Source organism: Lytechinus pictus, chromosome 18, assembly GCF_037042905.1.
Source record: "Lytechinus pictus isolate F3 Inbred chromosome 18, Lp3.0, whole genome shotgun sequence".
Taxonomy (NCBI): Eukaryota; Metazoa; Echinodermata; class Echinoidea; order Temnopleuroida; family Toxopneustidae; genus Lytechinus; species Lytechinus pictus.
The window spans coordinates 15,328,042-15,340,909 of record NC_087262.1 but is presented as its reverse complement, the minus strand read 5'-3'; the positions used below and the strand labels follow the sequence as shown (position 1 = coordinate 15,340,909).

Sequence of the window (12,868 nt, the reverse complement as noted above, 5' to 3'; positions counted from 1 at the left end):
ATATGAAACCTTTGGTAGTATGGTTTCCAGGGGTGTTAAATATTCATGTCAATTTCTATACAGTATATCTTCCATTCCCTACCTCATATGCTTTTTATTGTTTCATTTGAAACCTTTGGTAGTATGGTTTCCAGGGGTGTTAAATATTCATGTCAATTTCTATACAGTATATCTTCCATTCCCCACCCCATATGCTTTATTGTTTCATATGAAACCTTGGGTAGTATGATTTCCAGTGGTGTTAAATATTCATGTCAATTTCTATACAGTATGTCTTCCATTCCCCACCCCATATGCTTATTGTTTCATATGAAACCTTTGGTAGTATGATTTCCAGGGGTGTTAAATATTCATGTCAATTTCTATACAGTATATCTTCCATTCCCTACCTCATATGCTTTTTATTGTTTCATATGAAACCTTTGGTAGTATGGTTTCCAGGGGTGTTAAATATTCATGTCAATTTCTATACAGTATATCTTCCATTCCCTACCTCATATGCTTTATTGTTTCATATGAAACCTTTGGTAGTATGGTTTCCAGGGGTGTTAAATATTCATGTCAATTTCTATACAGTATATCTTCCATTCCCCACCCCATATGCTTTATTGTTTCATATGAAACCTTGGGTAGTATGGTTTCCAGGGGTGTTAAATATTCATGTCAATTTCTATACAGTTTATCTTCCATTCCCTACCTCATATGCTTTTTATTGTTTTATATGAAACCTTTGGTAGTATGGTTTCCAGGGGTGTTAAATATTCATGTCAATTTCTATACAGTATATCTTCCATTCCCCACCTCATATGCTTTTTATTGTTTTATATGAAACCTTTGGTAGTATGGTTTCCAGGGGTGTTAAATATTCATGTCAATTTCTATACAGTATATCTTCCATTCCCCACCTCATATGCTTTTTATTGTTTCATATGAAACCTTTGGTAGTATGGTTTCCAGGGGTGTTAAATATTCATGTCAATTTCTATACAGTATATCTTCCATTCCCCACCTCATATGCTTTTTATTGTTTTATATGAAACCTTTGGTAGTATGGTTTCCAGGGGTGTTAAATATTCATGTCAATTTCTATACAGTATATCTTCCATTCCCTACCTCATATGCTTTATTGTTTTATATGAAACCTTTGGTAGTATGGTTTCCAGGGGTGTTAAATATTCATGTCAATTTCTATACAGTATATCTTCCATTCCCCACCTCATATGCTTTTTATTGTTTTATATGAAACCTTTGGTAGTATGGTTTCCAGGGGTGTTAAATATTCATGTCAATTTCTATACAGTTTATCTTCCATTCCCCACACCATATGCTTTATTGTTTCATATGAAACCTTGGGTAGTATGATTTCCAGGGGTGTTAAATATTCATGTCAATTTCTATACAGTTTATCTTCCATTCCCCACACCATATGCTTTATTGTTTCATATGAAACCTTGGGTAGTATGATTTCCAATGTTTGACTATTCATATCAATTTCTATGTATCCCTATGTATCAATGTGGTCTAAGTTGCTGTTTGGTCTACTATGCACTTGGTCATACACCCATTTAGTCTAATGCCCAATTGGTCTAATTTTCTCTTTATCTACTCATTAATTATTACTTTGTCAAAAGTAAATTTGGTTCCTGAACAGTTCATTTAACTATATAGACTAAGCAGTTTTAGACCAAGTGAATATCGAAGAAAATGGGTATACCCTAACTGGAAATCAGACAAAATGGTAGAATGGCTAAATGACAATTAAAATGAAATCTTCAGTAGATGAACTAGGTTTAGCCATATTGAATGAAACCAAAGGGAATACTTCTACATGTGGAAGAAGCGGGTGTAGGACAATCGGCAGTTTACCAATGTAAGTTGTTTTTCCTCATTTCAGGCCAAGTACATCCACTTATATCCAGGTACATTTGAGATTGATAACGGCTTGATGACCCCGACGCAGAAGCTCAAACGAGTTGCCCTTAGGAAGTTTTTCACCAAAGAACTGAAAGAGATGTATCCAGACACTATGTAACCAGTCCCTGTAAACACCATTTGAAACTCTGGCAGACTCTGTGAGAAACCCTGATAGACATTGTTCCAATATCTTACAGACACTGTGTCAAACCCTGACAGATGCTGTGTGATACCTCATAGGCACTGTGTCACACATGACAGACACTGTGTCAAACACTGACAGATGATTTGTCACATCTGACAGACACTGTGTCAAACAATGACAGACACTGTGTCAAACCCTGACAGACACTGTAAAAAACTGTTTTATACTCTTGACAGATGCTGCATCAATCCCTGAAAACATATTGTATCATGTTAACCTGGGGAGCGTTTCATCAACATTTTGTCCAACATGTTGTCAGATCTGACATCTTTCCTTGATTTTGATTGGCTGATAAGCAATGTTACTATGGTAACTGTCGGATAAAATAGGACTTGTCGGATAAAACGTCTGACAAGTCCTTTCATGAAACGCTCCCCTGATCATACACAGATTGAAGGCCAAGAAGCACCACTCTGGGAGATGCCTTGTTTAATGACATCTGTTTGTAATGTAGCAAAAAATATTTCTATGCAACAAAAAAAAATGAAAATCAGGATTTCTTTCAGATGAAGTGTGTATTGGTCTTCCTTTTGAAATTGTCTGCTTGTACACAGCTTTTAAAATGTAACGCAGTATGTCCTTTCATGAAATAGTTACCTACAAAGTACAAACATGTTTCCTTTGACACAGAGGGGTATCAACAGAGTGGAAATATAAATTATGTTTGATAAAGATCAAGCATATAGAGGAAATTCAGTCACTTTATTGTAAAAAGGCTTTCATTGAAGATAACAGCCCTAGGCTGAATTTGATTGAATATAATTTAACATTTGATATACGGTTCTTTATAGTTGAGATGAATTTTGATATAGATAATATTACATGCAACTTTCTTGTTTTGTTGAATGTTTTTGCACCCGTTTGAGGAATATTCTGTTCAGGTCTAGTCTTTTCCAGTATACCTGTCCAAGTGACGATTGTTATAGTACTTTATCATGATTGCCTTATATAATGAATACTGCTGAAAAGAACATAAACATGTTTTGAAATACCTATAATCATATTTATGCATTATTTCATTGTGATAGAAAATGATTTTATTATATTTATATTTTATAAAGTGTAGATAGTTTGAAATAGAAGTACAAATAATTTGAATTTGGTATCTTTCTAAACATATGTAATGTACAAATATCTGACACAAATTGCTTTTGATTACAAACCTACAATATGAGCTCCTTTGCTGATTCTATATGATTCAAGGTGTTTAATGATTGCATGATGGGAAAATGATTTCTCTTCAAATACTGAGAATGAGTATTGCATGATTTATAAATTGTGGTGTTAGAGTAGATCTTGGTTTTGATGGTATTGCTAGCATAAACGGAAGTATTTGTTGAGGCATTGTGGTGTAGCAGTTCTGACTTCCATCTTGTAATCAGAGGGTCGTGTGTGCAAATCCCACCGCGGCCCTGTGTACTTTGGCAAGGCGTCAATCCAAACTCTGCCACTCTCCATCCAGGCGCTACATGGGCACCTGGTAGGATGCGCAACCCTATTTGATATGCGTAGCGATTGAGGTTTGACACATATTTGTTGGAATGCTCCCCAGGGAGTGGAATAATTGCATACATGTGTGCAGAATACCTTTACTATTATATCATGTAGGTGTTGAGGTGTTGAGGTGTTTTAGAGCACTCAGAGCGTGCTGCTGAATGGAGTTTCAACACTACATGGTTTAGGGCTACGTGACAAAGCTTGACAATTGATCAAAGGGTTGAATTGTACAAGTGATTGCATGGATTATTGTGTGTTGTCAATCATGAAAATCAACCTTGTGATCAATCACTAAGCTTTATGTCATGAGGGCCAGGGCCCCCTTTTACAAAGAGTTGCGATTGATCCGATCAATCACAACTATGGACGGCCAGCAATTTCATCATCCAAAATGTATGTTTGTTCAAAATATTTTCTAGATATAATATATATGCATAAATTCATCATTCTCTTGAAAATTCAGTGTGATTCTATTTGTTTACTAAGGAGATTGTGCAAACTTCCTGTAGAAAAAAATTATGATATGGATGGATTTCCATAGAGTTGAGATTGATTGGATCAATCGTAACTCTTTGTAAGATGGGGGCCCAGGGCTTCTTTTTTCTCATTAGGAAAATCGGTGGTGAAATCCTTGGTTTTTATTGTCCGGGAACAGTGAGAAGCATTGTTGCTATGGAAAATTTAATTGAATGAAAACCCTCAAGAGAAAGGAAGACGTCAGTTAAAATGGTCTCTAGTACATGTTTTCTACCACACTTATTTTAAAAAATAGAATGAAAAAATAGAATTTAATGAAAACCCTCAAGAGAAAAGAGGACATCAATTAAAATGGTCTCTAGTACCTGTTTTCTAACACCCTTATTTTTAGAAATAGAATGATTAGCGTCTACTGACAGTGTGCGCGCTCTACAAATATACACTATTATTATTATTACCAATATTGATTGTGCCTTTACATAACGTCAAACTGAACATGTATTCTAAAGATGCACAGGCTTCCCTTCTTTATGGAAATTTTTGTATAATGTCGGCAAGTATAAAATATTGAATCCACAGACCTGCCAACCAGTACGTTTTAGCCGTATTTAGTACGTTTTTTTTTTTTTACAAAAATCATAATTTATTGAGAAAAATCATCTCTATATGTCTCTATTTCATATAACATACACAAATATGGTTATTAGATCAATGTAATTTCAGGTAACTTTTTTTTTTTTCAATCATTTTGTAAAAACCAGGGTGAGATATACACAAGTTTCAATGTGTTTTTTTTTCATCTGCAAGAGCAGTGCGCATTTCAGCTTGCATGCAGCTTGAGCACCGTGATGGGCGAGTGCGCCAAGCATTTGATTATGAAATACACTTTTTTGGGAAAAATACAAAATATTTATCTCACACGGTAAAAATACTGATTTTTTTGTCAAAATACTGATTTTGGGGGATAAGAATACTGAAAATGCAAAATACAACTTGGCAGCTCTGGATCCAATACATTTGTTGTTGTGCATGTGTCAACGAAATATTAGATTTAGTGGTTGGTATGAATTGCTGTGTTTAAGCCCAACTATAATACTGGGTTACTCCTCATAAATGAATAAGAACAGCTTCAGAGCTCCATTTCATAGGAAAGTTACTATGATGCAAGTCTTTCCAGAATGTCAACTATCATGAGAACAGTGAAAATTCAGCTTTTTGATTGGCTCTAAAAGATCATATTCCAGCAAGGGTTGCTATTAAAGCAACATCTTATTCAACAGGGCACAGGTTTTTATTTAGTCGGTTATTAATCAATATTCATTTTTCTACCGATACCATAAATGGGCTATACATTGCAAAATTTACTTGTTTTGAAATTTTGGAATTTTCAAAAAAAAAAAAAAGTGCAGTCAATTGTGTAGGTCCATGTCATAAAAATGGTAGAGGTTGTATTAATATTGTATCACTATTACAGTTATGTGGTGTCAAATCACAAGATCAACATAAGGACGTACAATATTTTGATATAATCTTTTGCCACTAGTTATATTTGCTGAAAATGAAATGATTACCATCTTTTGTGTGCAATAAGAAAATGAATAATTCAGGTATATTTAGAGTGATCATGCCAGCTTTAATAATTTCAGGCATTATAAAAGAAACATTGTATTGATATTTACCTCTTGTCAGGTGGTTGCATTCTTTATGAATCATTTAGACTCAAGCGATGTTCTACAATGTTAATGTCAGTTTTATTGTGATTTATTTAAAGTGAATACCTGTATGTATTTATTATCATGGAATTTAATTTTGATGTTGAAGAAAATAGTTAAATCCATATTTTCTTGAATGTACATGTAGTAGGGCATATTGAATGTTGTTTATTTACTCTTAAAATAGACATTAATAATAACATTATAGTAAGCTCTAACAGGATTTTTTAAAGGCTCTGTATAGATGTTATTATTATTTAATTAAGAATGAAATATGCAGGAAATGTTTCCTAAACATTCCATTGAGTGTTTTTTTTTTTACTTTGCAAAGTCTGTATATTTGACCTATTTTCCTCACCATCTAGGTCACATTAAAAGGAATTTGATTTCCTTGATGTGAAGAAGTCCGTCCTACTTTTTCATCTTAATGGTATGATCATGTGACATAATGAGATGATCATGTGACCTAAGAGAATCATGTGACTTAATGAGATGATCATGTTACTTCATGTGATGGTCATGTATTTTTAAGTAAATGACCATTAGTGTAAAATAAGCCCAAGTTGAATTTATCACCATACATGTAATAGAGGTTTTTCTTTTAGATGACCAAAGATATTCTTTCTATAGGCCTTCAAGTAAACTCTACACACTGACATTTCCTATTGTACCTGCTTTGTTGGTTTTTACCATAAATTCTGGATGCAAGCTTATGTTGTTATATATTTCAAGACAGTGAAACAGAATTTTAGTTTACAGTATCTAAAGGCAGCGAGTATGAATATTGGTGAAATCCTCAACTTTAATGTGATAAAACTTGCCTTTTTCACTTTGTGATCGCTGCGCTCTTTCCAATTTCTATTCTTCTTTACCAGTACGGAGAATAATTTCCTGTGATTAAATCATTGAAAATGTCTCAAAATATTCAAGCTTTTGTATTGGTTATACCAGTAACATGTAAAGTGATATATCCTTAAGGGAGGTGGGGGGGGGGGGGGGGGTGGGTTACAAAAGAGAGAAAGAGAGAGAGATCAAGGCGATATAGATTGAGTAGAGATAGATTGCATGATAGAGAGGAGGGAATGAGTGTAAGAGAGAAGAGAATGTGATATGAAGAGGGAGAGGAGGGAGGGGGAGGGTGGAATAGAGTGGCCCGTATTCTAAAGTCAGGTTTAACTTAGACCATGGTCTAAGTCTGCTAAAATTATGGGGAGCCAAAAATTCTAATATTGTTTTAATGTAGTGTATATTTCTTACGTTTACTATTTTGTTTCCTTTTGCTTTCATAACGATGAAAAATACTTCAAAGTACTTCAGTTATCATTCCCAGACAATTTGGGTGTCATATGAGTTAATATTGGGTGTGTCCTGTTAAGGATTTGTGCCCCACAATTTGCTCTCCATAGTTGAACCACAAATTTATACCAGGGTTTAATTTAAACCAGAGTTCAGAATACGGGCCAGTGAGTGTAAGAGAGAAAGCACGAGAATGGGGAATGAAGAGAGAGAGGAGGGTGGAATAGATCAAGTAAATAGATACAGTAATCAGAGCGGACATAGCAAGAGGAGGAGGGGGACAAGGGGAGAGGAGAGCCAGGGGAAAGAAAAAAGGACAGAGGGAGTGAGGGTATGGAAAGTAGAGAAAGCAACAAAAAATGAAGGGTAGAAATGGAGTGAGACAACTGAAAAGAAAATAGGTGATGAATTAATTGGGAGACTGATCATAGGACTAATTTTACGATCGATTGCATTGATTATTAGGAACCAATCAATTACAAAAATTGTGCAAGATCAACCACCGAGTCTTGTGATACAGGGATCAGAACACAAAGTACAGCCTCTGCTTTTGCCTCATTTGTGGACCGTTTCAAGATGCACTCCATCGGTGATTTTAACTATCACAATTTCTACATTAAAGCAAGCTAGATGCAAGGACTAAAATCATGTTCTCATTCAGATCTCTCTCTGTCTCTCACACACACACACTATCTTTAATACATCATCCCTCTCTCCATCCTACTTTATTCACTCTTCTCACAAGTCATGAATCAGGCTGCAGAATGGTTTTGAAACTGGGGGGGGGGGGGCTTATCAAGCAAAAAGTCACAAGATCATCAGTTTTATGAATTTGTACACGAGGGAAAAATTTGGGGGCTGAAGCTCTCACATACATTCACACACGCTATCCCACATCATCCCTCCCCTTCTCTGCATCCTAATTGATTCACTATTCTCTCTCTTCACACAAGTTATGAATCATGCTGCAGAAGTTTTGAAAGTGGGGGGGGGGGGGGGGAGGCTGATCAAGCACAAAATCACAATCAAGATCATCAGTTTTATGAATTTGTACATGGTTGGGGACAAAAGCTCTCGCATACATTCACACGCGCTATCCCACATCATCCCTCCCCCTCTCTGCATCCTAATTAATTCACTCTTCTCTCTCTTCACACAAATTCTGAAACAGGCTGCAGAACGGTTTTGAAAGTGGGGGGAGGGGATGACCAAGCAAAAAATCATTATCAAGATGGCCAGTTTTATAAATTTGTACATGGTTAGGGAAAAAAGTGGGGGGTCGAAGCCCTCCTCCCCCTCCCCCTGTGAATCATGTCAATTCCAAAGAGGTGGAGAAATGACGCAAACACAATGAGTTTCCAATTTTGGATATCACTGGTTTGGAAAAAACGGGGGCAAGCCAAAAAAAATCAATAATTCAGAGATTTGACATGTAAAAGGTCTTATCAGCCAGATATTAAAGGGAATTTATGGAAAATTATACTAAAATATAATACATTGATTCAACAACAAAAACTGGGTGTTTTCTCTGTGTGGTGTTGTGGTGGGGGGGGGGGGGGAGGGAGGGCAGGGGCACCCACTTTCCACCATCAATACACATGTTCCAAAGTCTTCTTCCTTGTCCCATTCCCTTTCTGTCAATTTCCCCTGTAACAGCTTGATTCTAATTTCTAAAGGCCTTGGTATGCAAGAAATGGGGATAATAAACAATAGTATTTTTCCATACCTAATTTATTACTTTTTAAACCAAATACTGCTACAGAGAGAAAGAAAGAACAAGGTATTCATATTAACCCCCTCCTTATACTGATTGATTTCAACAAATGAGCTTTAAAGAAAAGGTTCATTCTAAAAAAATTATGCAAAATGAGTCTTCATTCTTCTTCATTTATAAGCACTTCAGAATTGATTCCATATTTTGAATACTGACCAATAATGTCCAACATTTGCAGGACTGGATTTCCTATAGAATAGTATTTTGACAAATACTACCAGTATTACAATTTGAATTTAAATGCTTGTAAATATAACAAAAATTTTAATCTAAAAATAATCATCTAAAATATCATATTTCAACATCAACTGATAGCAGCGGCAAAGCAAATGATTGAGCGTATAAATAATTTGCAAAACCAAATTCACATGTCATACAGTGTATCTAAAACCATGCAGAACTGTCAAACTGCTTTATCAAACACCCCCCCCCCCCCCCGACCCGTAAATTAATGAAGGCACATGTCCATCATTCATCCAGGGAACTATGTTATCACCAACACTTTCCCAAGGTCAGGATGAAGTAGAATTGTCCTAGGTCTGTGAAAGGATTCTGATCCATCAACATGTATCCGCCCTTTCCGGAAAGACAATGAAGATTTCTGGATCACAGAACACAATGATGCTTGGATAAACATCCTGGCAAAGGCTTCACTTCTGGCCCACTACACAGAATTAGGCATTCACTCAATAGGTGGTTTCAAACCGCCTCGATCATAAGAATCCCCGTTAAATTACGAGAACTTTTTTAGGCCAAAAAAATACCCATTCATTAATCCTGCATTCACAACGCCCCGAAACATACCCTTCGGGATAAATTCCTGAAGTTAGGAGCATGCGCAGTATGGTCTGATAAGCAGCAAGACGCGAGATTCAAAACCACCAGTATTACGATTTGCATTTAAATGCAACCACTAGCTCAGCAGCCACCCACGGCGCCCGCGCCCAACTACACGCTGGGCTAAAAGTTCCCGTAAATTGCTTTCACATTGCCAAAATACCTGCGACCTTGGAAAAATCCCCGCGAAAGTTCTCATAATTTTGCCAAGTACCTACTATTTAGTGGGTATTTTCTTTCGGGGATATTACGCGTAATTTGCTTTCACACTGCCAATATTACCTGCTATTTTCTGATCGGGTAAATTTCCCGATTAGAAAATACCTGGAACTGACAAACTTTGAGGCGGTCTGAAACCACCTAATGATCTCCTCTCAAAGCTTGTCCAGGACCTCTGTATCGATGTAGACAGTACTGTAGGATGTTTGGATTAATGAAGTCATCCTCATCTGCTGGAAAGTGCTTCACTGCTGGCCCGCAACAGGGAAGACATTCTTATCCATCAAGTCATCTCTCCAAGTTACCAAGGATCTATATGTCCATGAAGTTGAAGACATCACAGTATGATGTTTGGGCGTCATCAGCACCAAGGCTTCACTGCAGGCCCGCAACAGCCAATAGAGAAGGTATTCTTTTCTGTCAAGTCATCTCTGAAAGTTCATCCAGGACCTCTGTGCCATAATGTAGACATGACAGTTGGATGTATGGATTGATGAAGTCATCAACACCTCCTGGCAGATGCTTCACTGCTGGCCCACGACAGAGAAAGCATTTTGATCCATCAAGTCATTGATCTTCTCTCGGAGTTCATCTAGGATTTCTGGGTCAATGAAGACGTGGGTCTCATCGAGATCCTGCAGTATAAACTTCTTACCAAGCTTGTTCTTTTCATCCAGATGGAGAAGGAACTGCTTCATTGCAGGATCGCTAAAAAGAAAGAAAAAATCTCAAATTAGATATTACTAACCAGCATTTACTATGCTCTCCAAGACATACATGTATTACAGTGTTTAAAAACATCAAGTATCAAAATACATAATTACAGTACCGGTACTACAAATGCATATACGAGATAAAAAAAGAAACAAATACTGTATATTTGTCTGTAATTGTAAAAGAGGTAGACTATGTTTTTCGAAATTTCTACACATTTAACTTAGTGGAATGCCTTCAAAAGCAAATAGTGTGGAATGCCTTCAATCATGTCAATCAGAGATTCAAAGCAAAGCAACATGCCATTGTCAGACTCTCGGGCCCAAATTCTCAAAGGTGGTTTTAAAAACCATCGGTTGAACCCATGGTTTATGCAGATTTCCTGTATATTAAAATTGATGCCTGTTGCCATGGTTATGAAGCATGCTATTTTATTCATGAGTCCACTGTTTGAAGAGTGGACTCATTAATTCAAAACAGTGGACTCATGAATAAAATAGCGTGGATAACCACGGCAACAGGCATGAATTTGGCACACGGGACATTTTTAAAAATATAGATCTACGTGGTAAATAAGCATAATTTGTACAGGAAATCTGCATAAAACCATGGGTTCAACCGATGCCATCGAATTCACAAAGGTGGTTTATAAAACCATCTGCGATTGTTTTAAAAACCACCTTTGTAAATTCGGGCCCTCAGACTGTTTTTTAAGCAAAAGAAATTAGGGCCTAATGTAAGTTAGAATCCTACAACTGAATGGATGGACAGGTGACAGAGTTAAAGGGATGGTCCGGGCTGAAAATATTTAGCCTATATCTGAATAAATAGAGTAAAATTCAGAGCAAAATGCTAAAAATTTCATCAAAAAAAATGTCAAAATGGGATAACAATTAAAAAATGAAATAGATAGGCCTATATAAAAAAAAATAACGAAGACGAAGTTATTGAATTTTATTAAAGTTTATCAATATTTTGTTAGGCCTAAATGAATATTCATTAGGTCCTAGGCCTAGGCCTAGATGGGCTGATGATGTCACATCCACACTTTCCTTTTAGTTTTTGTTATGTTATTAGTAAGTATTAATTATTACATCATGTATCAATAAATGTTTCATTTTTTCATACCAGGTACATGTGTAAATGATGTGTCTGATGCTCCAGGGCCTGGGTTAGTCTTTACTAATACTAATACTAAATAGTAATACTGTGTCCCCACATGTTAAAAAACATGTTTGTAAAAGTAAATCTTAGCTTTACGATCTCCGTCAAAGAAGTACGTCAATCAGAAAATAATAATCATTGAAAGGGGTAAAAATAAATATGAAGTCCTCTTTACCATTCAACCAGGACGCCTCTTATGACATTAACCATCGTCCCTTCTTGATAGTACTAGTAGTTTATAATGAAACAAGAGTGGAATCTACAACATATCCAACAACAAATTTTCCAAACTGGTCGGCATCTAAGTTACAAAGAGAATGTTGAAGAAGATTTCCTACACCTGCACCTGATCAGCACTGTATCACGGAAGATTTATTACTCTCCGGCAGTGCGTGTTTGGTTTAATGTGTCAACCCCACCCCTGCTTCGAGCTTCCCGCCCCGCCCTGCTTCTCCAACTTTATTTTTCAATTTCCTAACAACACTTTATATAAGCAAAAATAAATTAGCAAATAAACGCATGATACCGTCTTCACTTATTTATTCAAAAGACACAAGTTAATGAGGAAAAAAAACAACAAATATCAGCATGCACAATCGAGCCCCCCCCCCACCCACCCACCCGGGCTCCGAAAGTTTTTACACCCACGGCCTCGAAAAGAGGAAATGGAAAAGGAAACGGTAAAGACAATACATCTCAGTTATTTTAGTTTTTCATGTTAAACCATATATCTATATAGAGCATGCAACAAAAACAAACAACAAACCTGAATTGAAAAGGAAAAAAAAATCACTGCTTCAATTAAGGTAAAAATTATAAAGCATTTTTCGTTTATCATTTTTGTTTCCAAATAAATTATCAGTGAAGTAGTAACATTAATGGGATATGCCCGGGGGATAGGCATACGATTTCTTTAATCCTCGGAGAGTGAATTAGAAAAATAAATTTAAAAAAAATGAATGAAAATATTTCTATTTTCTTCGAGGATATTATTAAACAACACGATTACTCTCATATGGTACAGAATCAAGCACTTCGAAACCAACTTAACATGCATGG

The 12,868-nt window shown here is 36.1% G+C and overlaps 1 protein-coding gene across 1 annotated transcript in view; it reads left to right on the top strand.

The window, feature by feature from the left end:
• LOC129281779 (long-chain-fatty-acid--CoA ligase 1-like) overlaps positions 1–6,727 on the top strand; it is a 45,204-nt gene extending 38,477 nt beyond the window's left edge. The window contains exon 23 of the mRNA XM_064113164.1: positions 1,895–6,727. Within this exon, the coding sequence (XP_063969234.1) occupies positions 1,895–2,032 (138 nt within the window). The 3' untranslated portion in view covers positions 2,033–6,727. The remainder of the gene's footprint in view (positions 1–1,894) is intronic.
• The last annotated feature ends 6,141 nt before the right edge of the window (positions 6,728–12,868 follow it).